The following is a 26,225-nucleotide window of genomic DNA, read 5'->3' as shown; positions in this document are numbered from 1 at the left end:
AATACTGCAAAATCTTGCAAGTTTCAAAATGGGCACCTTATGGCTCCAACAGTTCCCCAGATTACATCAATAAGGTCGACCTCAAAATATCCCCAACCACTTTTTGACAATTGTGCAAAATAAGAGAAACTCATAAGTGAATAATATAATACTGAAGGTCGGAAATAATGGCATTACATGGAGTTGCACACTCATACATGTGCTGTTCATTTGCAGTACTTCAACTTAACTCCTTCACTGCCAAAAACCACTATACCTGTTATCAGTTTTTCGTTTGCATCCAATTTATTGCCACGTTGATTGAACCACATTTAAAGCATTGCTCCGTAATTGCCCAACTGTTTCTAACTGAGATTTTATAACAAATACTTGTTATAACTCTCCTTCTTCAGAGATGCATTATAAGTGCATTATGGGGGTTAAAAGTAAAGACATTTAAATGTGTTTTAAATGTGCTATCAGTTGCATTCCTCTCTGTGATCACATAGTTTCAGATGATTTTTTTCGTCTTTGATTTAAAAAAACATAATTGCATATTTTATGACATCTTCTTCCACAGCTCCATGGTTTAGTAGTCAACATTCTGACACATTAGTACGTGTCAAATTGGATGTAAATCAGAACGTCCCACCTAGAGATATGCATTACTGGGATTTTAATAGGTCACAATAACAACAACAACTGAATCCTGGTTTTCAGGGAACACAATGTGTGTAGGCTATTGTGAGTACTGCCCTCTTACCATATCTGCACCCTTTGCTCTCGAGAGCAGAAAAGGTATAAATTAGCTACTGTGCTCAGCTTGTAGCGGTTTGGCAACCGTCTCAGAGAGCTGCTGTTTACTGAGCTGTGACTGTTGTCTGCCTATTCTTGGGTGTGAATTACCTTTTTCTGTGGACAATTTGCTCCTATTTTTATCTGAACGCAATGTCTAGAATAATCCAAAGTTATATTATATATTTTTTTTAAATCCTAAAAAATACAATGCCGAAATGATGTTAATATTATGAGTTACACATTATATGGCTACTAAATCCAATTAAATATCATCGTAACCCTTTCTAGTCAGGGTAAACACATTTTAGACCATGTTCACACTGAATGGCTGGATATTCTCCATGTTAACCTAGTTAGTACATTTTAAGGTTACAAAGTGTTCCTCTTTAGGTACGTCAGTCTTTTTATTTTGACCTAAACCGACCTTTTCTTTTTTTCCCTTAAAACGTCCTCAAATAGTTTTTCTGCCTGGTCGCAACTGTAGATCAACTGTAGATCAAAGTGTCCCGTTTTCTAGGACACGATTGTTGGAAGTTATATAAATATAAAGTTTCAAATTTCAAGTCCTACGCTATTAGACAGACCTAGGCCCTCCATGTCGCTGGAATCAGGAAAGTGATTAAAGGGAGGAAACGGCACTTTCTGCATAGTTCGCACTTAGCTGGTCTGCATGACTGGCAGGCAGCCCGGCAAGCATTCTTCTGCAGGGCCGGCGTGTCCTATAAGCGACTTAGGCAGTTGCCAAGGGTGCACCGGCCCGGAGGGTGCCAGATTTTGGTGACCCGGAGGAGGGAAGCGCACAACGCTCCATCTTGCCAGTCACTCAATGTAGCGTAGCCGGGCAGGGCGGACCATGATACAGGAGCTTCTGTTTCCTGTACCCGGCCACTGGAGAAAGGTAAGTGATTAACCTCTTCCTCCCCCTTCAGCCCTGCGGGAGTGGGACCCTGCGGGTGGGGGAACCTAAAGACCCTAATGTGCCAGGAAAACGAGTTTGTTTTCCTGGCACTATAGTGGTCCTTTAATATATGTGATCAGGACTATTAAATTTACCCTTTGGATGAAACCACTGGTCTTTTATGCCATCCAGCAACAGCAATGATTATATCTAACCTTTCTGCTGTTAATATATATAAACATTATAAGAATAGAATTCTTCCCCGTTTTATCCTTTTAGAGGAGGTATTCACACGTTTTGTTCCTTGACGGCTTGGTTGGTTAACGTGCGAGTGCCTTGTCTGCCTTATTACAAGTGATAGAATTAAAGTGCCATCTGGAGGCTTCATTTCATCTTACTGAATTGTGTTTTAATCAATTAGATGCTAAGCGATGTGAATTATAATTATCTGGACTCCGAAAGCATGTAGATAGTTCTACTCATGGTCTGTATTTCAACTGAAAATAAATGTGGTTGAATACAAATATGTGTTGACATTTGTCCTGATTTATGTCTCTAGGGCAGGATTAGCCAGAAGGTAACGTTCTAGTTGTCCTAAGCCCGAAGTGCTGTGATACTTGGTTAACTCCTAAACACAAGTCTTGCTTGCAGAACTCTGGTGATGTCCTGCAAAATGCACAGAATCCTGACATTGTTAATGCTATGTAATAATGTCTCTATTTTGTAATTCAGACCTATAAATGGGCCTTAGTTAGCTTTGGCTTGCAGCTGGACTGGATGTCTGAAATCTAGGACCGAACACTTCAAATCAGATGAGGGGGGAGGCGGTGAGGAGGGGGGGGGGGAGAGTTGGGGGAGAGGAGAGACATATGGTGGCTCGAAATTGTTATACAATGGGGGCTGACCATGCCATTGTCCACCCTCTCTCACAAAATTAAGAAAGTCTAAACCCCACCCTGGTTGCTTGGTGTCCCCATTCCCTAACCATCATCCCCTTAATATGGGCATGGGGGGTATTTTACTGGCCTTATCCCCATAAAATGAAGCCTTTCTAGAAACAGAATTTGGCCAATTGCCCAGATTTAGCCCGACTGAATTCCAACTGTATTTGGCTTTAGTAAATATGAGAATTGCCATTGCATTCGGAATTTGGTCATTTTTACCGGATTTTGTCCATCCGGACAAAACCGTGTGATTAGTGAATAACTTTGATGGAGTAAAATTAACACAGGGAATGTTGTCAATATGTACTGCACAATGCTTTATTTCTTGTAAGAATGATTTTTTTTTTTACTGCATTTAAAAACGTTTTATTTTCTTTCAGTTATTAATTGTACTATTTGTATTTGACATAATCAGCATTTAAAACATTACTCTCGTACTGTGTTTGTATTTGATTGTGGCTGACTGATGGGCATCTCAATTCTCAAACATTATTATAATAAGTAGTTGAATTGCTACATATAATATTACAAGCCCAGTATGGAAAACCATGGCCGAATGTGATGGAAGGGGTATTCGTCACAATCACATATAGACCTTTTGAAATGCACTTGCTTACCTCTCATGTCCATAGTAATAAATGAGAAACACACATTTTACACTATTAACTTATCTTACTCAGCAGAGCTTGGATTGAAGTTTTTAGAAATTATATCATTGACATCAGCACATTTTTTCCAGTGAGAGCGTCCTGGGGAGAAATATCTCTCTGTTTTTTCATCCTAGATAGGGATCTAGAAAACAGAGCAGTCAGGCCCCTTATGATCCTGGCCCCGTTCACATCCCTAAATACCAATTGATTTTTCACTGTTGGAGACTCTCTTTTGGGAACTTGGTGCTCTAAATGTTTATGAGCCATGTTGTCCATAAAGGTAACACATGGGTATCTCAAAGCCTAATCCCTCAGAGCTGCCCCTTACATTGTGAGGAGAAGTTGAAAGGTATGGAACTTGGTGGTTCCTCCATGAAAATAGGAAGAACCTTATCTAAAAGGGACAAGGTTGCATCAAGTTAGAGGTGGCACCTGCCACTAGCTAAGATCAAGCAATCAGTCTTGGAGGTTGATGCAATGTCCATAAGACCCAATAATGGGACATTCTGGCATACTTCTGATATTGCTATATTTTTTATTTTTTTTTAACCAAAATATGACTATGGGAGACAACAATATTGATACGATTTTGCATAATATCAATGTTGTGTACCCTGTCAATGTTTTGGCCTATAATGAAAGGACTGAGAGAGATCTAATTTGTCACCAAAAATGAAGTGTTTTATTTTAATTGTATTTACTGTTGCACATGGAGTGGACTTGATACGAGCCTATATTATCTTCTCTTCTCTTCTTTTCTTTTTTTTTTTCTTTTTTTCTTTTTTTTTAATTCTTTATTTTTGTTGTGCGGGTGATTACAGTATAGTTAGCGGTCGCCACAACAGCGTTTCACAAGGTTCACAACATTTTGACAGTGGCATGAGAGTACGCACAATTTTTGTTATTTTTAAACATGCTTAACTAAACAGATAAATAGGTTGATAAAATAAGATGAACTAAAGTATCATGAGCTATACTGACGATTAGTTGTCAATTCTATTTTGCTGTGCTGTCTTGGTCATAGTACAGAGGCACAGATAGCCTAGTGGCAGTAGCTGTTTGATAGGGTGTACCTCAAAGATGGACTATGTGTATACAAGCTGGGAGACATCGTATAACATTCAACATTGTTAAAGCCTGCCTATGTTGTGTAGACAGATTTCTATTCACTCAGGGCATAGCCTGCTCTATTGTGTCGTGATGCAAATAAGTATTAGGTCGCTGGAAGCAGGGTTCTACAAACTTAACGTTAGACTAGCAGGTTAGTGTTGACCTGAGAGAATGATAGACTATGAGATAGGCATTAAGAGATTATAAAGTCATACATTTAGCATTTGTTAGGTGAGGTAACCGCTGGAGCAAGGTTTGGTAATTGTGGTATGGTGTAACTGTAGGGCAAGATGGCGTCCATCACCATCATGGCGGGCTCTGAATTTATTTGCAGTGTCCGCTGTGCTAAGAGTGTCTCGGGTTCAGCCAATCCCCCGGTTCGGGAAGCTCGCCGGGCATGGAAACGGTAAGAGAGAGCTTCTTCCCGGTCTTCCGTTGGTGTCTCGTGTGGTGGGCGTGTGTTCTCGGTGGTATGCCAGCCTCTCCACCCTCCTTGTATCTCTGTGGGTTAATAGCAGAGTTGTACCTCCTGTTAGAGAGTTGAAACCCTTCTGTGCACTTGTAGCGGCATTGTAGGATTTTGGGCGATTAGTTCTCTGAAAGTCCAACTTGATTTTGCCAGCCGTAGGCCGGGCACGGACCCACTGGGTGTGTTTCCGTAGCTTAAGTGGCCGTGTGCTATGTATGTGGGTCCTCCGCTTTTGTAGGGCCCCCGGTTGGCGGAGTCCGATGCGTGGTCCGCGGCTTGTGGGTCGGGGCTTAGCCTTCGCTCCCTTCTCCTGCTTCATCCCGGTTAGGGGCTCTGCATTGCTGTGCAGTGTTGGGGCTGTTTTGGCTGTTGGAGTTTGTGCCATTTTGGCCCATAGTCGTGCCCAAAAGAGATTAAAGGCTGCTGCTATGCGGTCCTCATGGGGATTCTCGCTTGCTTGCCTCACTTGGGTAGGTTGGGTGGTTGTAGGCCCAGGAGCATGGTTGGCGGCCGCCATCTTGGCCGCTAGTTGCAGATTGTTTGCGGTCGTGTGCGTTGGTGTGAGCCTGTGGCCTAGCATTATGTGGACCGGGATGACCCCCGCCGGTCCGTGGGGGGGGGGGGGGATGTGGGCCCTGCGGTGTGTTAGCCGGGCAAGAAGGCGGCAGGAGAGCGGCCGTCCCTCCCGCGCCGCCCGTGTATGTAGGCCGCATGTTGGTGCCGAGCTTTGTACCGGTATGTTCGTTATCCTCGTGTAGGTCTCTGGTTCCTCTGCCCGACATCAGTGTCCAGGTGCCCGATTTGGGAGTCTGTGTTGGCTGTAGTTGCTTAATTTGTCGGTTGGCAACGGAGCTGTTGCTGCCTGCGTCCGTTCGGCTCTGCGGTCAGGCCCCACCCCCCATCTTCTCTTCTTTTTAACAAATAATGTTAAGTTTTTTTCAGTTCACTAAAACCATATCAGGATTTCTGACTACAATAGATTTTGAAAAGGACCTAAATCCTTTTCTCCTACAAACCAAAGTCACTTTTTATGCATCATCTCATGAATAAACTGTTAAGACAAATTACTTTGTTTTTTTTTGTTTGTTTTTTTCTTCGTGTGTGTCTGTTCTATATTAGTACTACAATAGTCTATAAAACAGAGTAATTTGCCTGCTATACTTTACTACCTCGGTAGGAAGCCATCTTGTCGTAGTGTGTGATCCACTTGCTAAAAGCTGGTAATTGAGTTAAGAATCTTACTGGCATTCCCTGCTCAACACGATATACATTTTCAAGAAATTTTCCTGTGCTCCTTCTTCAGATTTCCTAAGCCTAAGAGCCCCTGGGGTCTCCTGCCAGGTCAGATGTCTCAAAATTACTATCTTTAAATGTTCCACGGTGGAGAAAACCTCAAACTTAATTTATCTTAGATCTCCGGGATTTAATGAGACTTGATTAGCTTGGGAATACCTTCATCTTCTCAAATACCAAAAATACATTACAACTTGAAGATGGTGACACATTGTTGACCCAGTAGACCTCATAGACTTTTGCCATTCATCTTTAAGGGGGAGAAATTTAAGATTTAAAGCTTTATGTATTTTAACTCTTTGGAGCAGATGGCTGTTTATGCGTAAAAGGTTCTAGCACATTGGATTACAATGTGTAATTCTGAATGCCTGTGCATTTTCAGTACAGCACTGATTAAAATGCTCCACAGCTTGCTAACATGCCTCATGCAGTTTTTACAGCCCAATCCAGACTTAACATAACACACAGCCAATAGTCCTACAGTTTAAAGAGCTGTCTCTGGAAGGGTTTTTCGTTCTCATTGTCCTAGACTTGAAAGTTGTGCTGCCCTCTTATTTTGCTCTTTTAACACGCAGTAACCATATCATGCTGGACTTAAATTCCTTTAATGTTTTATAAAGCTTATGGCTGGGAGTTAAACTGCAAACATAAAAATACCAAAGGATACCGCACTCAAATTGGTAGAAAAGATAATTAAATGAAAATTCATTAACACAGCTTAATACAATTAGATAGAGTATTAGTCTATGCCATACAATGTTAAATATACTTTGCCATGCAATGATTTCCCCACCATAATAGTAAGGCAAAATAAAACTAAAGTGTTAACTGCCTAATAACCATAAATACAATCCATTATTACAATATAGAACCTACAACACACTGCCTGCCGATGATCCTTTGTAAGAAGCTAAATCTTTGGAAAAAAAGACCTCCTTGATTCTTTATGGGTGAGATCTGACCAGCTCTACAATTAGACTTTTAGACACCTGGGAACTAATACAGGATGGCAGGCCAGCATCCCAAAATCAGGACTGTCCATCAAAGGCAGGACAGTTGGGAGGCATGTTAATGGGTGTCCTTAAAATAGTCCTCTTTATTTGTTTTGTATTGGCCCTGAATATATTTGTTTAATGCTATCGTATCCCCTCTGAGGCGTCGTTTCTCTAAACTAAACAGATTTACATTTATTAAACTTTCTTCATAACTAAAAGCTTCTATTTTTTTTTTATTGATTTTGTGAACTGACCATTATCGTTAACCATATATGCCCCTAGGCCAATATTACATTCCACGCTGGAGCCGCCGGACCGGGGGGCAGCCTCGCCGGTCCGGCGGCATTTCTAATGCTGGGGGCTGAGCCTGAAGGAGGAGGGAGGAGCTTGTCTCTGTACCATGCTCCCTCGCGGTTCCTGTGCTGTGAATTGTGGGAACCGCGAGGGAGCATGGTACAGAGACATGCTCCTCCCTCCTCCTTCAGGCTCAGCCCCCAGCATTAGAAATGCCGCCAGACCGGCGAGGCTGTAGCGTGGAACGCGCTGCCCCCCCTGACTCCTCTCAGGTAGGGGGGTGGGGGCAAGAAAGACAGAGGGGGAGGGAGAATGGGGGGGCAAGAAAGAGACAGAAGTGGAGGGAGAATGGGGGGGTGCAAGAAAGAGACAGGGGGTAGGGAGAATGGGGGGGGGCAAGAAAGAGACAGAAGGGGAGGGAGAATGGGGGGGCAAGAAAGAGACAGAAGGGGAGGGAGAATGGGGGGCAAGAAAGACAGAAGGGGAGGGAGAATGGGGGGGTGCAAGAAAGAGACAGATGGGGAGGGAGAATGGGTGGTGGGGGGTGCAAGAAAGAGACAGAGGGGGAGGGAGAATGGGTGGTGGGGGGTGCAAGAAAGAGACAGAGGGGGAGGGAGAGTGCCACAGGAAAAGGAGGGAGAATAGAGAGACAGAGGGGGAGGGAGATTGCCACAGGGAAAGGAGGGAGAAAGAGGCAGAGGGGGGAGAATAGAGAGACAGGGGAAGAGATATGTGGGGGAGAGAGAGAGAGACAGACACATGGAAAGGGGGAGAGAGACAGAGGGGAAGAGATATGTGGGGGAGAGAGAGGGAAAGGGGGGGAAAGAGACTGTGGGGGAGAGAGACACAGGGAAAGGGAGGAGAAAGAGACAGAGAGGAAGAGAGATGTGGAGGAGAGAGAGACACAGGGAAAGGGGGGGAGACAGAGGGGAAGAGAGAGACAGGGAGAAAGGAGAGAGACACACAAGGGGAGGGGGAAGAGAGAAACAGAGGGAGGAAGGAGAGACACACACAAGGGGAGGGGGAGAAAGGCAGAGGGGGAAGAGAGAGACTGGGAAGGAGAGGGGAGACTCCTCCCCCCCCCCACAAGGCTCTCCCCTGGTGGTCGCAGTGTTGAAAGTGAACTCTAGCCCCATAGACACACTACCCCCACACACACACACCATACCCATGCACACATTGCCCCCCACACACACATTCACAGCCCCCCCATACACACATTTCCCCACACACCCTACACATTCACACACTACACCCTCCCCCCCCCCCCACACACACATACACTGAGCCTTTCACACACACACGGCACCCCTCACACATTGCACCACTGCTCCTATACCCTACTACAGCCCCATATCCCAGCAGACCCCAGGTAAGTTGTCAAACTGTTCTTAACCCCTTAAGGACCAAACTTCTGGAATAAAATGGAATCATGACATGTCACACATGTCATGTGTCCTTAAGGGGTTTTAAACGGTTTGACTTCTTACTCTGTGAAGGGGTCCCGGCACTCCTTGCACCATAACCACTACACAGAGCAGTTATTGTACATGGATTTTTTCCCCTCCCGGGATCAGGCTCTGGATCCTCCAATGGTATATGACATGTATATTAATGTGTGTATTAGTTATATACATATATATACATACATATATATATATATACATACATACATACATACATATACACATATATATATATATATATATATATATATATAAAATTATGCCTTTTATATTTACAATAACATATTTAAAGTGAAGCGCGCACCCACAGGACTTCAATATAAATAAGATAACGTCAATTTTTTACAGTTGTGCCGTACATACATTCACTATTTCAGTCCCATTACCAAGCTTTCCTTAATATGTCAAGGTAGTTGGACTGAAACATTGATTACATGCACGTCTGCTTAAAATAAATCAGCACTTTTGTTTATTTTGAAGCCTATGAGTGCTTTTCTTTACGTTGGAGTAATAGTTTTTAATTTTAAGTTCTCTTTTCTAACTCTGTATCTGCACACTATGCTGGCGCGACGCATTATGGGGCTGGTAAATATTTTTTTCCAGGGCTGCTTTTAATTCCCAGCCCGGCCCTGGTCAGGAAAACAAATCAGTTTTCCTGACACTATAGTGCCCTGAGGGTGCCCCCACCCTCATGGTCCCCCTCCGTGGTGCTGAAGTTAAAGTTAAAAACCCTTTAAAGTTAAAACCCCTTCAGTTAATCACCTTATTCCACCGCCAAGCTCCCTTACCTCTCCTCCCCCGCCGACTTCAGCTCCCACCGTCTGACGTCAGCGGCGCGTGCATTCAAAGTGTCCATAGGAAAGCATTTCTCAATGCTTTCCTATGGACACTCTGCGTGATGGAGGCATAATATGCCTCCAGCGTTGCAGATGCGCCTCTAGTGGCTGTCCAGAAGACAGCCACTAGAGGTTGGATTAACCCCAAATGTAAACATAGCAATTTCTCTGAAACTGCTATGTTTACAGCAGGCAGGGTTAACCCTAGAGGGACCTGGCAGCCAGACCACTTTGTTGAGCTGAAGTGGTCTGGGTGACTATAGTGTCCCTTTAAAGTTATTTGTGTTCCTTTTGTAATTGTAGATTATTATCCCACCTTGAAAAAGTAACAAATCAATTTGTAATCCAGTGTCAGGACAATTTCCTCTCAGTAACTCCCACTGTGAGATCATCAAGGCTGATAATGCCAGTCCAATCCGATGCATCTCATAGTGTAGTATTGGGAACCCATGACACATAAATTGGCAATCGTCTCCTCTGTCAGTTGTTGACTTCACATGGAGAAGCATCAAATCCAGTGAAGCATAAACATTGTATGGAGGCTTAATGATGAAAATCTAAGGTCTCCAGGAGTCATTTAATCAAAATTTAAACATCACAGTTTGTCTGAAACAGCATTGTATTACATCGTAAGAAAATGGGAAAGAGTGTAGGCTCTGAAACCACTTTATGTAAATGCTGCAGTTTTCAAGCTTAGTGTGTACCTTTAATTTGTAACAATGTGCCCAGAAGACTATTGAGTTGTCTAATGCTGTCAAATAAATAATCAAGTATATTATATATTTAAAAAGTAATAGTACATACTCTTCACGTTCCAAAAATAATGAGTGGGTTTATGAATAGCTATTCAGAGAAGTTATCAGTAAAAGCATATATATATTATATAATATACAGTTGTGGAAAAAATAAGAAATTACTGCAAAATGATCAGTTTCTCTGGTTTTACTGTCTATAGGTATGTGTTTGAGTAACGTACATTTTTGTTTTATTCTATAAAGTACTCACAACATTTCTCCCAAATTCCAAATACAAATATTGTAATTTTTATCATTTAAGGGTATATGCAGAAAATTACATCTGGTCAAAATAACAAAAAATACCTCAAAAAATGCCAAGAAAACAAGTCAATATTAATTTTTGAACAACAAAATACTAATGCTGCCTAGTTTGTTGTCTATAACAATTCCCAAATTCTTCTTGTGTGTTGGTATCCCTAATTCACTACCATTTAGGGTATAAATGCCTAATGACAGCATGGTTAAACAAGGCTTAAAATAAAATAATGCAAGTGCAGCTGAACGTATGACAAATGTACTGTACCAAAGTAAAAATGTAATGTGGCCGAATGTACTGACCCGAATGAAAAATTAAGATGAACAAATGAAAGCTGAATGTACTGAACCACATTGAATAAGTAGTGTAGCTGAAGGTAGGTCGAATGTTCTGGCTCAGCTACTTAAAAGTGTAGTGCAGCTAACCATAGGCCGAATGTACTGAATCAAAGTGGATATGTAGCATGGCCGAACATAGGACAAATGAACAAGAGAAGATAATTGGGTAGGTTGACCATAGGTCAGGCTCCCTACTCACAAAGGGATTAACCTCCACCGATGCCAGAACATCATCCTAAATTGGGAAGCCTGCAAACCGAAAGTTGTATGTGGTAACCTAGCAACCAGGTTCCAAATGTCAGTAGAATGTCAGGACTTAGCTGAGAGGTTGGTAGATATAGGCTACAAAAACCCTGCCTCAACTCCAGGCATATAGCATTTATATCTATATCTCTACATATATATCCAAGAATATTGATTATATAAAAACTGAATTTATGAGAATGGTTAATATGTAGTATTTTTGGTATAAGCATTTTTTTTCTCCAGAGCTAAAATCTGGATCTTTTTAAGAGCTTATGTTGGATTCAGCAGGAAGAAATGATACTGACCTTTAATATAAAAAAGACCACAGGATGTTTGTTTTGTAAAATTGGTCGGTGCGTAAAAAAAAATAGGCATGCACCATAACCTTCATGCGAATTTATGTTTGGGTTTATATATACTCTACATTATGGTCTTTTTAAAGAATGTCATATCTACCGTTACCTTTACAGTAATAATGGACACTGAAAGCAATTCAGATAATTTTAGGTTCTAGTGTTCACCTATATGGAATTCGAGAGAAACACAAAATTAACGACATCCACTTAATGAGCGAATGGTAATAGTGGCGAACTATCAAGAGGCTTCTACTGTTGCAGATGGTAGTTAAGGCAACGAGGATAGGTGGAGTTCAGGTAAACAGAGATCAGTTACAAGAAACTGGATCCTGTAGAATGTAACAGCTGTTGTATGTAGAAGCCACTTCCGACATGAGGACACATTGAGAAATTCAGTGAGAAAAGCCTGTATTGGATATGGGGTTGCTCAGGTACAGTGTAACTGCGTGTTGAGTGTTTCAGGTGTGCGTTATGGGCACAGTATAGGGAGAACACAAATGGCTACTGATGATTCCAAAATGTTAGAACTTGTGAGGTCTTTGTAGATTTCAATGGGAAACACAACATTTGACTGCTATTATTATTATTATTATTTTATTTAACCATTCCAGCATGGGTTAAAAGTCAGTAACCACCCCAATACCTATAAAACATTCAATAAAAGTTATGTTTTAATTTTATGAAGACCTACGAGTGCTGTCCTGCTTTTTGATGAACAGTTTTCTGGATTAAGTACCATTATATTTATTTTAACCCTCAAATGAAGGTCTTTAGTTGAACAATATGCGGAGATATATACCGTATGCCAAAATACCAGAGTATTGCAGTGTGCAATGATACCTTTTTTATTGGACTAACATAATATTTCAAAGACAAGCTTTCGAGAGTTTTCCTCTCTTCCTCAGGTCTGAAGCAATACTGATCAATCTGATAGAGTTTAACACTTAACACAACTGATGTTATTAGAGATACTTTATGACACCCCACTACCCCCCTCCCCATCCCTAACAACATCAGTTCCTTTTAAGTGACAAACTATCATATCGATCAATATTGTTTCAGACCCGAGGAAGAGAGAAAACCTCTTGAAAGCTTGTCTTTTAAGTATTGTTAGTCCAATAAAAACTGTATCATTTAATACTTTTGTTTTATATATATATTATATACGGTATATTATATAAGAAATTGGCTACTGAATATTTTTTGACAGATGTGAAAAGAGTATTGATGTAAAAGTTTAAATGATTCTTTTTAGCTAATGCTTAACACTTGCCATGCTAAAAATGTCCCAACGAGTGTTAATCCCCAGAGGCTAATTGTATCCAGGGACAGATGTTTCAATCGCTACCCCGAAAAGTGGACATATGGTCATCTACTGACATAGCTGCAATAGAATTCATTTGATTGTAGATGGCAATCTCCCCCTGTCACATTTTACACTAACTGTACTTTTTCTTTCTTTCTTTTAGGAGCTATGAAGCGGCACGTCTTTTTGGGGGATTTCCTTTTTACGTTTATCGTTTTCCAGTCCTTCTCTTTGGGTGAGTTGTTTGAAGGAACATCCATACTTATAATAATGTCTGCGTGTTGCGACATCTCATAAACCGTGATGGAGTGTTTGTGAGAATAAGACACAGCATAAACAGTATCTGATTACATTATGTGGACAACAGTATTGCTAGTTTAAGGGTTGTAAATTATTAAACATACAACATCCACGGCACTCACTTATTCACTAACAGAAATTTCAAAGCTCACAGAATACAATAGTCTGATTTACATACACCTAATCTAGATAAAAATAATTGGGGTTTAGTTACAGTATATGATAACATACTGCCACATAAGCCTGCCGCAGAGCCAATGAACCCCATTTTTGACACATCCTATCCTAGCACCCTAATGCCTGATCTTATGAGATTTATCCACTTACTTGGGAAATGCCTACTGCTGGGAGTCTCTGCAGTGCAAGGTTAAACAGGGCCCTGGAATGAGGAACCTGTGACGGGGAGGGGTGCAAAATCGTGAAGTTGGCCTGGACTCCCAAATATATATATATATATATATATATAACCAAAGAGGCTGGACTCAAATGAAAATACATACATCATAAGGGTGTTGCTAGGACCAATTCATACAACATCCAGCGCCCTTACTCTCTAAATGGAAATTTCAAAGCTCACAGGATGCAAAAGTCTTATTTAAAAACACCTAACCCGAATATTGTATGTTGTATGAACTGGTCCCAGCAGCACCATTTTAATGTGTTCATGGTCAGGTGAGTGCAGCTTGTCTCGTTTTATAAAATATATGAATTTCTTAAATCAATCTTTAATAGGTTCAGTAAAAATAACGGTAAAGTCTCCGGGAGCGCAATGATAATTACGGTGTTTAAATGCAGATAATTGTTCAATTGGGAAACACAGTTCTATGTAAAGGTTGCATTTCTATACATCCTTGCTGTATCCTAGCTGCAAGAGGAGTGCTTTTAGCACATTAAGCGCACTACAGGCATTCCTTGCATTTTGCAATAAAAGACTGCAATTCCCTTTATTGTAAAATGTGTATTGTAACACCAGTAAGTGTATGAAGCTCAATCGGGTTCTTCTAAATAACCAAAATTAGTGTGTTGGGCCATTTTCTTTTATTTATTGGTGTTTTCTTACCTGTTTGCAAGATGCCATTTGCTATACAGTTCATTTAAAGACTTTAGTTAAGCAAATCTCGCAAATGTGTTATGTATCCGTGAACACAATTTTTTCACTTTTATCCTATGATTACTTGGGGAAAACAAAAACTGGTTAATTTAAACCGTTATGTTTAAGTATATTCCTTTTTGTCAGAACATTCATGGAATATCATTGGTCTTCGGTTAAATAGAAGTAAAAAAAAATAATAATGGTAAATAAATAAAAATACATATTCTATTATCCTCTCATTATCCAGCATTAAACTTGAGTATTGCATTTCCCCGTGTCTTTAAACCTGTCATGGAAGTCACGAAAACATTTCCTCAACACTATTTATTATTTAGAATTATTGGTGGTTCTGAGAAGAGAAGAGCAGATCACCATTGATCCATGTCGCATGTCACAATTATAACATCTCCTCCTCAATTTGCATGATAGATGCATGTCACACCAGATTCACGTTGTTCTGCGCAGAAAAAGGTACTGCAAGATTGTCAGCACACCATAATGACATTCACAGACGGCTGTTCTAACTTACTAACAGGATAACCAGTTTCGAACAACCACTTTTTTGCATAACGAGTAATTGCATTTTTACACAGTATAAGTTTTATACAAAATTATCTTTGTAATCATTTAAAGCTCAAATGTAATGGTAGGCTGTTAACCCTTTTGTGACATATTTTGGATTTTTATTTACCCTCTCTAATTTATGGTAAAATATTTGCAATTGTCAAGCAGTTGCAGATCTATTTAATTATTGTTATAAAATATTCCTCTTGTTATTACTCTGATTGGATGGGGGTAGACCCAGGCAATCATTACGGTAGTATCCCTGATATACTTGTTTGGGGTTAGGCGTAGGGCCATATGATGAGTAGGTGGAGCAAATGATCTCTGCCCTACTTGGAGATTTGTGCAATGGTGGAGCCTCTGGGGCGACCCAGGATTCCCTGCTTAGATTAAACTGTGTCAGTACACCAGACAGCACCCTGTGAGAAGATCAGACCTCTGAACTGTGCAATAAAGGATATTTAAGTATTAGATCTCTCTTTTCAAGAGGGGGGTCACAGCAAGTGGATCTGTGACTAGGGCTGCAAAGACAAAGTGATATAACTTTAAAATGGCAGAGAATCGAGCAGCTAAACTTCAATCCGTGATATATATATTACTATATTATGCTAAAGTTTTTTTGGTGCTTATAGTGTCCATTCAAGACAAGCAGGAAAAGATAGAAAGCAAACAAACCCTTGATTACTTGAGAGTAGAGATAAGGATAAGGACAGGCTAACCATGCTCCTGGCAAGAGATAGAATGTCCATTCTCCCACCAGGAGATCAAATTCTGCAGAGATATAAAAATAATCAAAAGGTTACTCTACTGCAAGCATGTCAAACTCAAAGTCTAGCACGGGCCACATAAACAAGGTTTAAGTACATGTGGGCCGCACAAAAAAAAAAAAACAACCTTAAATTTTCATAGATACGTAGGTTTATTTTGAAAAGTACAGTATAAAATAAAAAAACAGCATCCGCCTATACTAAACCACAAAATATATTTTCCCAGTCCGCCCCTCTACTTAATCCCAGTCCCCCCCATATACTAAAACCCAGTCCTCCCACTCTACTAAATCCCAGCACCCCCCTCTAGTCAACAAGCAAACTCCACTCAAATTGCTGCTGCCAGTATGCGACTCCGGAGTCAGGTCTCTGGTATACCCCAAATGGTGCCGTCCGCACCCTGTGCGAAATCTGATCCTCCCGCTACTTCTTGAATCCCTGTGAAGGTGGAGCACGTCAATGTCACGTCAGAATGTGACGTGGCGTTGCGTGCCTCCATGCATCTCCAGCTACTCGACTGTCCAGTCGCAGCCAATGCAACACTGACCAACACACACACACTCACTGACAGACACACATACAGACAGACACACAGACAGACACACACACACTGACAGACACACATTCTTGCACACACATCATTTTCTTTATTGCTCCCTACCTTTGGGAGCTGATGTGGGGCCTCTCTCTGGGGTCAGTGAGGAGCAGGAAGGCTGAGCTCCCTCGCTTGCACTCCTCCCCGACCGGGTAGATGTTAGCAGAGTAGGCAACTGCAATGTGGGGAAAGCAGGTGCCTACTCTGCTTTAACACTAAGCATGTACTTGCAGCTCGCTGAGCCGCAAAGATGTCCATTGTGGGCCGCATGCGGCCTGCAAGTTTGACATGCTTGCTCTAGTGTTTTGACTCAAATATCGAGCACCGTGAACCATAAGCTCTCAGTATCGAGCACCATGAGCCATAAGCTCCGAGTATCGAGCACCGTGAACCATAAGCTCCGAGTATCGAGCACCGTAAACCATAAGCTCCGAGTATCGAGCACCATGAACCATAAGCTCCGAGTATCGAGCACCGTAAACCATAAGCTCCGAGTATCGAGCACCGTGAACCATAAGCTCCGAGTATCGAGCACCATGAACCATAAGCTCCGAGTATCGAGCACCGTGAACCATAAGCTCCGAGTATTGAGCACCGTGAACCATAAGCACCGTGAAAACTGTAAAATTACATGCAATACATTTGTTTACAGAGATCACCAAAAAGGGGTTACAACAGAATTACAAATGTGGAGCTACAAGGTGGAGTTCAGTTGTCTGCACACATATCTAAATTACATTAAAGGGACACTCCAGGCACCCAGACCACTTCTGCCCATTGGGGTGGTCTGGGTGCCAACTCCCACTACCCTTAACCCTGCAAGTGTAATTATTGCAGTTTTCATAAACTGCAATAATTACCTTGCAGTGTTAACTCCTCCGCTAGTGGCTGTCTACTAGACATTTTGTGTGCTATAGCGTCACTGGACGTCCTCACGCTATGTGAGGACCTCCAGCGTCGCTGAAATCCCCATAGGAAAGCATTGAAGCATTTTTAATGCTTTCCTATGGGGAGGTCTAATTCGCGTGCATGGCATTGCTGCGCATGCACATTAGGTCTCCCCTGCTGGATGACATTGGCGGGGGAGGAGCATGGGCGGACCCTGAACCAGCGCATAGGGACTTCGCGCTGGATACAGGTAAGTCACTGAAGGGGTTTTAACCCCTTCAGGAACCTAGGATGGGGGGTGGGTGTCAGGGGTCCGCGGGCGGCTAGTAGGGGAGGCTGCTCGCAGCTCGCAGCACTCACCCTCAGTCCATCGCCGCCCGCGGTCTCCCCTCCTCCTACCTGTCGGCGAGCGGCGTCTCCTCTCCGCCGCTCGCCGCTCGCATCCGTCACGCCTCCCAGCGGCAGCATGTATAACGCTGCACGCTGGAAGGTCGTTGATTTATGCAAACGCCGGGGTCACGTGAGTGACCCGGCGTTAAAGCAACAGTACCACAATCACAGCGGGAGGCTTAGATATCTCCCACGTGTGATTGTTAATTCTGATTGGAAGTTATCCAATCAGAATTTAACCTAGGGTATTTATACTCACCTTTCCTGTTCCTCCCTGCCCTGTTGTGGTCTTTGCTGTATAGTATTGATTCTGAACTTGTGATTTCTGGTTACGTACTCTCTGGCTTGTTAATCTGACTCTGTGACTTTCTCCTACCCTTTGACCTCGGCTTGTTTATCGTTATCCTGTTTTCTGGTTCCCCTGACTCGGCTTGTCTCCTGACTATTCTGTGGGTGCTTAGCCCGGCCACTCTAAGGTCCGGTACGGCACCTTTTCTGTGTGTGTGTGTGTCTGTTAGCGTGTTGGGTTCCCGGAATCGTGACATTACAACAGGGCCTAGTTAATCAGGAGGCTAGAATGGATGGTTTAGACCATCGTATGGATCAGTTTGCCCAGGCTTTACAAACCATACTGGCTCGTACTGCCCACTTGCAACCTGCCGTTCAAGAAGTTGTTGCTGCTGGGCCAGAACCCAGCCCTGATCCGGTAACCGCTCCTGCTCACGTGGTTCACATGACGCCACCTCAGCGCTATAGCGGTGATCCAGCATCGTGCTGTGGTTTCCTCAACCAAATTGATATTCATTTGGTGATGAATCCGCGCTCATACCCCACTGACAGAGCCAAAATTGCTTTTCTGATCAACCATTTGTCAGGAAAAGCTCTAGCATGGGCCAACCCCATGTGGGAGAACACGTCCCCAATGTCCTTTGCAGACTTTCTAACAGCTTTCAAACGTACGTTTGATCAGCCCGGCCGGGTTGCTTCTGCTGGCAAAGCTCTGCTCAGGATCCGACAGGGCAGTAGATCAGTAGCGGATTATACCATTGAATTCCGCACTCTGGCAGCTGAAGTGGTTTGGAATAACGACTCTCTCGTAACAGCTTTTCAGGAGGGTTTGGCCGCTTACATATTAGACGAAATAGCATCCAGGGAATTGCCTATTCTTCTGGATGATCTAATAGATTATATCATTCTAATTGACAACCATATAAGAGAGAGGCGTAGTCAAAGAAGAATGAATACACAGGGGTTACCTGCTTTACCCAGTACTGCACTACTAGCGTTACCTCCCCCTACTCAACCACCTCCCGAACCCATGCAATTAGGTGCTGTAGGCTTATCTGAAGCTGAAAGGACATACCGCAGAAGGAAGGGTTTGTGCCTTTATTGTGGTAAGAGGGGGCATCTCCGAAGTAACTGTCCTAGTTTGCAGGGAAACTACAGCACCTAAGGCCTAGAGAGGGGTCGGCCTCGGGTGTTATGGTTTTTTCCCCTCATGTGTCCATCTCCAGACCATTCATTACGGTTACTCTTTTGGTCAATCAAACCACGATTACAATTAAAGCCTTGATCGATTCAGGTGCTGCAGATAACTTTATCGATGAGAACTTTGCTAAAACCGCAGCCTTGAATCTGATCCAAAAGGCCACACCCTTGGCCGTTGAGGCCATAGATGGTAGACCACTTGAGAAACCCCTGGTGACCCATGAGACCCAAGAAATGGTAATGGCCGTGGGTGCCTTACACAAAGAAAGGATAACCTTCCAAATAATTGACTCCCCTACAGCTTCCATCATACTGGGCTTCCCCTGGTTAGTTAAGCATAACCCGGTACTTGATTGGGGTTGTTTGGATATACTCTCCTGGGGGGAATCCTGTCAACGAGACTGTATGGTCCGTTTACGTCCCGTTTGTTTACTCAATGTCCCTACAGCTAAACCCCTTTCTGTTTCTGTCCCCCCTGTCTATGCAGACCTCGCATTGGTCTTTGAAAAAAGGGAAGCTGATAGACTACCCCCACATCGGGATTATGATTGTGCCATAAACTTGTTACCTGGAAAGATGCCTCCTAGGGGCAAGGTCTACCCGCTTTCTGAGAAAGAAAACCAGGTCATGGAGGAGTACATACAGGAATCCTTACGTAAAGGTTTTATCAGAAGGTCCTCCTCTCCAGCTGGTGCTGGTTTCTTTTTTGTTGCCAAGAAAGAGGGCGATTTAAGGCCATGTATAGACTATAGAGGCCTGAATAATATAACAGTTAAAAATGCTTATCCTATCCATCTCATTACTGAGTTGTTTGACCGTGTAAAACGTTCTAGATTTTTTACCAAACTAGACCTCAGGGGGGCTTATAACTTGGTTCGTATAAAAGAAAACGATGAATGGAAGACAGCGTTCAATACACGCAGTGGGCATTACGAGTATCTAGTCATGCCTTTTGGACTGTGTAATGCTCCTGCTGTCTTTCAGGACCTCATCAATGATGTCCTTAGAGATTTACTACATGTCTGTGCCGTGGTCTATCTCGATGATATACTTGTGTTTTCTCCTGATCTGGAGTCTCATCATGCCCATGTGAGGAAGGTACTTAAGAGATTGCTACAAAATGGTCTTTATTGTAAATTGGAGAAATGTTTATTCGACCAAAAATCAGTACAATTCCTAGGGTACATCATTTCTGAACAGGGGTTCAGCATGGATCCTTCAAAATTAGAAGCCATGTTGTCTTGGCCTCTTCCTCAAGGCCTTAAAGCAATACAGCGATTTATAGGTTTTGCCAATTATTACCGCAGATTTATTAAAAACTTTTCATCAGTCATTGCTCCTATCACTAAACTGACTAAAAAGGGTTTGCACCCCAGGGTTTGGACTCCTGAAGCCATTAAAGCCTTTTAGACTCTCAAAAAGGCATTTGCCACTGCCCCTGTGTTACACCATCCCGATCCTTCCCTTCCCTTTGTAATGGAAGTAGACGCTTCAGAATCAGGTGTGGGAGCTGTATTGTCACAAAGACTATCCTATAACGAACCCCTCCATCCCTGTTGCGACTTTTCTAAAAAACTATCTGATTCGGAGAAAAATTACGACGTCGGGAACAGGAACTATTAGCTATTGTGATGGCTTTTAAAGAATGGAGATACTTATTAGAAGGAGCCAGACACGAAATCCTGGTTATCACTGATCATAAGAATCTCTCCTATATAGCTGATGCTAAAAGATTGTCCTCTCGTCAAGCCAGATGGTCCTTATTTCTTTCACGCTTTCAGTTCATTATCACATATAGGCCTGGGTACCGTAATGTCAAGGCTGATGCTATCTCCCGACAATACGAACCTTTGGAGTCTATTGCCCCCGCTCCTGAACCCATTGTACCCACGTCTAAGATAATAGCCGCTACCCGTTTGGTTATTTCGTCCCTTTTCCTGGATGGTATCAAGGCATACCAAACCCAAGCACCCTCTGAGACACCTGTTGATAGATTATACGTGAAAGAAAGAGATAGAAAGAAATTGTTGGTTTTATTTCACACCGCCAAAACGGCTGGTCACCCAGGGGTTACCAAAACATACAAGGGTCTCCTTCAACAATTCTGGTGGCCTTCACTTAAGAAAGACGTAGTGGATTATGTGCAGGCTTGTCGTGTTTGTGCACAGTGTAAGTCCCCTACTGTTAAACCCCAGGGTCTCCTGATGCCTTTGTCCGTACCCAAGAAACCATGGACCCACCTATCCATGGACTTTATTGTTGATCTTCCTTCATCCGATGGAATGACAGTAATTTTGACTGTGACTGATAGGTTCTCTAAGATGGCACACTTTATTCCACTCAAAAAACTACCTTCTGCGGTTCAGTTGGCTCGGGTGTTTGCCAATGAGGTTTTCCGCTTGCATGGTATACCACAGGATATCGTATCCGACAGGGGTCCTCAGTTTGTCTCTCGGTTTTGGAGGGGCTTTTGTGCTGAGATGGGGATTTCCTTGTCATTTACCTCCTCCTATCATCCACAATCCAATGGAGCTGCCGAATGGGCGAATCAATCTGTGGAGTTGTATTTACGCTGCTTCACGAATGCACACCAGGACAACTGGTCTCACCTCCTTCCCTGGGCTGAGTTCGCCAGAAACACTGTGACTCATTCGTCCACTGGCTTAAGTCCTTTTTTGGTTGCTTATGGGTTCCAACCCTCTGTCCTTCCCGGCGTATTCTCCGACAAGGGAATACCCGCTTTGGACGAGCACCTAACCTCCTTACGGAAGATGTGGGATCAGGTCCATGCTACTCTTTCTCGAGTGGCTGTTGCTCAGAAGAGATTTGCTGATCGCCGTAGAGGTGCTGCTCCTTCTTATGTTCCGGGTGATAGGGTTTGGTTGTCCTCTAAGAATCTCCGCCTCGGGGTCCCCTCAATGAAATTGGCACCCAGGTTCCTTGGCCCCTTCAAGGTATTGCGTAGGGTCAATCCTGTGTCCTACTCCCTGGCCTTGCCTCCTTCCATGCGTATTCCTAACACCTTTCACACCTCCCTTTTGAAGCCCCTGCTCTGTAATCGATTCTCTGGTCCTCTCAGGTGTCCAGTTTCCCTCCGAGCAGCCTCTAGTGACGTGTACGACGTGGCTGCCCTGCTTGATTCTCGTTTTTCTCGGGGTCGCTTGCAGTATCTGATTGACTGGAAGGGATACGGTCCTGAGGAGCAGTCCTGGGTTTCTGCCTCTGACGTGAACGCGCCCTCTTTGGTCCGCTCCTTTCATGCACGGTTTCCTTTGAAGCCTTCGGCTTCCCGCCCGTTGGGCGGTCCTCAAGGGGGGGGGCTATGTCAGGGGTCCGCGGGCGGCTAGTAGGGGAGGCTGCTCGCAGCTCGCAGCACTCACCCTCAGTCCATCGCCGCCCGCGGTCTCCCCTCCTCCTACCTGTCGGCGAGCGGCGTCTCCTCTCCGCTGCTCGCCGCTCGCATCCGTCACGCCTCCCAGCGGCAGCATGTATAACGCTGCACGCTGGAAGGTCGTTGATTTATGCAAACGCCGGGGTCACGTGAGTGACCCGGCGTTAAAGCAACAGTACCACAATCACAGTGGGAGGCTTAGATATCTCCCACGTGTGATTGTTAATTCTGATTGGAAGTTATCCAATCAGAATTTAACCAAGGGTATTTATACTCACCTTTCCTGTTCCTCCCTGCCCTGTTGTGGTCTTTGCTGTATAGTATTGATTCTGAACTTGTGATTTCTGGTTACGTACTCTCTGGCTTGTTAATCTAACTCTGTGACTTTCTCCTACCCTTTGACCTCGGCTTGTTTATCGTTATCCTGTTTTCTGGTTCCCCTGACTCGGCTTGTCTCCTGACTATTCTGTGTGTGCTTAGCCCGGCCACTCTAAGGTCCGGTACGGCACCTTTTCTGTGTGTGTGTGTGTCTGTTAGCGTGTTGGGTTCCCGGAATCGTGACAGTGGAAGGGAGAGGGGACCTGCAGTGCCAGAAAAACGGTTTGTTTTCCTGGCACTGGAGAGTCCCTTTAACCCCTTAAGGACCACACTTCTGGAATAAAAGGGAATCATGACATGTCACACATGTCATGTGTCCTTAAGGGGTTAAACATCTGAGGAAACATGACTATATGTACAAGGATTTGCCAAGGGGTGCAACTTTAAACTTTAGATAACAATTGCCTTCCCCTGAGGGGCTGCTGGCTTGCTTTGCATTTGAATGCTGAGTCACAGAGAGCCTTTTGCCTCCAAAACTAGAGGAAGGAGGGGGTCTGATGATCAAACATTCACCGGGGAAACAAGAGGAAGGCAGAAAGTTTCCACCGGTGGCAGTCAGTGCAGAACAAAGATTTAAGCTAATAAGCGGACAGTTACATGGTTCATGCACACAAAACGTTAACTTTAAATACATGCATTTGGAGCCGCAAGATACAACATTCATTCCTATGAATAAGCCTCTACGACAGGCTTCCCCAAACTCCGGCCCTTCAGATGTTGCTGAACTACAACTCCCACGATTCTATGAATGAAATAGAATGGCTGAGAATAATGCGAGTTGTAGTCATAGGCGTGCGCACGGGGTGTGCCGGGTGTGCCTGGGCACACCCTAATCCCCGCGGCACACGCTATGTGCCTCCCTCCATGGGCCGGTGAGGCAGATCAAAGATCTCCCTCACCGACCTACAGGCAGGGAGGGAGGCAGGAGAGGACCCGGGGAACTCTTGCCAGCAGCTCCGCCGGGTTCCTCTCGTGAGGTTGGAGCGTTGTCGCGGTTACCGCGGCAACGCTCAGATCTCGCGAGAGAGAACTCTAGCCCCCTGTGGGGCTAGAGTTCACTCACCACTGGACCACCAGGGATGGCAGCAGCACGGTCCCCCCTCCCTACAAAAGGTAAGAAGGAAGGGGGGATATTAACTAAACGCCCTCCCCCACCCCACACATTACACACAAACAGCACACACACATACATCACCCTTACACACACAGCACGCACACACATAGCACACACTAACAGCACCCTTACACACACAGCACCCTCACACACACACTAACATCACCCTTACACACACACACACACAAACATCACCCTTACACACACACACACACACTAACTGCACCCTTACAAATACACACACACAGCACACACTAACAGCACCCTTACACACACATACATCACCCTTACACACACAGCGCCTTCACACACACACACAGCACCTTCACACACACACAGCACCTACACACAGCACCCTCACATACACACACACACAGCAGTATATATATATATATATATATATATATATATATATATACGGCGTGTGCGATTGTGCTTTAGTGTGCACACCCTTATACAGTAGGCTGCGCACGCCTATGGTTGTAGTTCAGCAACATCTGGAGGGCCGGCGTTTGGAGAAGCCTGCTCTACGACAGTATTAGGCAACCTTTGACACTCCATATGTTGTGGACTACATCTCCCATGATGCTTTGCCATATGCGGTGCCTAATGTTGCTCCGTGGTGAAATGTGCGAGACTTTGCATCTGCTGTATCTTACTTCAATTTTAAATGGACATTCAATACTTTTTTTTCTGTTATCAGTAGTTACACTCAGAGTACTGTTTTGTGTGTAGAACTGTGCCACAGAACTCTTCAACAATAATATCTACCACTTACAGTAAGGTGGGTTAAACCTGCTGTAAGTGAGCTTATTGCTTGTATATGACTTTATGTAAAAATATGACATATTTATATTATTCACTTAGTACCTTAAATAGATAATAGGTGAGCTAAGCATCGTCAATAATGTCCATATCCTTGACATCCTCCTCAGCCAGACCCTTTAAAAAAAATTAAATGCATGTTAGCAACTTGCTGTACGCTGTTATATCTGCCGTCTCTCCATTGCTGACCTTCTTGAGAGGATTTTCCTATTCTGCCTTCCTCGCCTGTTTGTTATCTTGACTATTTAATAAATATGAAATTGATTGAGTCATGGCATTCTCTTCGCAGTATACGTTAATGCATCACCTACTGACTCATTGCATCTTGGGCAGGAAAATACATTTTCTTGACTGTAATTATTAATAGGAGGAAATTTACATAGAAAATAAACAACTTCCAGAATGCCACGGTATTCTAATGCTAAGGTAGTCCTGCCAAGCTTTAATGAGGACATGTCAGGTATTTCTTGCTGGTTTGTACGACATTATAAATAGAATTCCACAACACAACACCACTCGGAATGAGAGTATACTGGAAATTAGACTCTGTAAGCAGGTTCGGACCTGTGCTTATTTTTATGGAGCCTTGGCTTCCATGGCATATATCTATAGCAGGATTGCTCAAAATAGAGCCGACGGAGGACATCAGCTCATAGCGTCGTATAAGCAAATGATCAGATTTCGTCCACTTCTAACACCAGCTGCCATGATTTCCCACTTTATAAAGCTGTACAAATCAATGGTGCCCCCAGGTCATGCAAGAGGGGGCATGTGCTCCCCTCTATAATTTTCTGCTAGCATTTATGAAGACTCTGTGCTGGTTTATAGTCAGTGCTCTTGAAACAGTTACTGGTTTCATTAAACTGGATAGACAGCTGGTCCCACAGTAGTAGGGTGTATGGGCAGATACAATTTCAGATCTGCTGTTGAGTTATCATTTTGTCTTCATAGATGCTACAATTAGGAAGTAGTCTTTTTCAGGGCTTACCTTAATTGGGAGTCCGGTAGGCAGAGAACCGTGACAGAGTCTTCTCCCATTATAGGACATTGATTTCAAAGGTGAAGGACATCAGGTCCTAGACATCGTCGAAAAGAAGGTTTTTTTTTTTATAATGAAAAACACCATTCCGATCAAAGATTAATAATCTGTTTTGATAATCAGTTGCTAATTGATATCAACATCTGATAAAAATGAAAATGTTGAAATAACAGCTTAATTCCAACTGATCCACCATAATTTCATTTTGTAAAACATGTTGGGGATCAACGCTGGATAATCAGGGCTTTTGTGACTGATGAAAATGTACTCTCCCTATTCCAGGGATAGGCAACCTTCGGCACTCCAGATAATCTCCCCTGATGCTTTACGGGCACTATGGTTGTAGGAGAAGTATGATAGAT

At 43.4% G+C, this 26,225-nt stretch overlaps 1 protein-coding gene across 1 annotated transcript in view; it reads left to right on the top strand.

Annotated features, from left to right (window-relative positions):
* CDH23 (cadherin related 23) overlaps window positions 1-26,225 on the top strand; it is a 909,735-nt gene that overhangs the window by 54,678 nt on the left and 828,832 nt on the right. Inside the window, exon 2 of the mRNA XM_063435341.1 lies at window positions 13,195-13,266. Coding sequence (XP_063291411.1) covers window positions 13,200-13,266 — 67 coding nt within the window. The 5' untranslated portion in view covers window positions 13,195-13,199. The remainder of the gene's footprint in view (window positions 1-13,194; window positions 13,267-26,225) is intronic.

This window comes from Pelobates fuscus, chromosome 10 (genome assembly GCF_036172605.1).
Source record: "Pelobates fuscus isolate aPelFus1 chromosome 10, aPelFus1.pri, whole genome shotgun sequence".
In the NCBI taxonomy this organism is placed as follows: Eukaryota; Metazoa; Chordata; class Amphibia; order Anura; family Pelobatidae; genus Pelobates; species Pelobates fuscus.
Note: the sequence above shows the minus strand (reverse complement) of the source record. Positions and strands in the feature narration are given on the sequence as shown.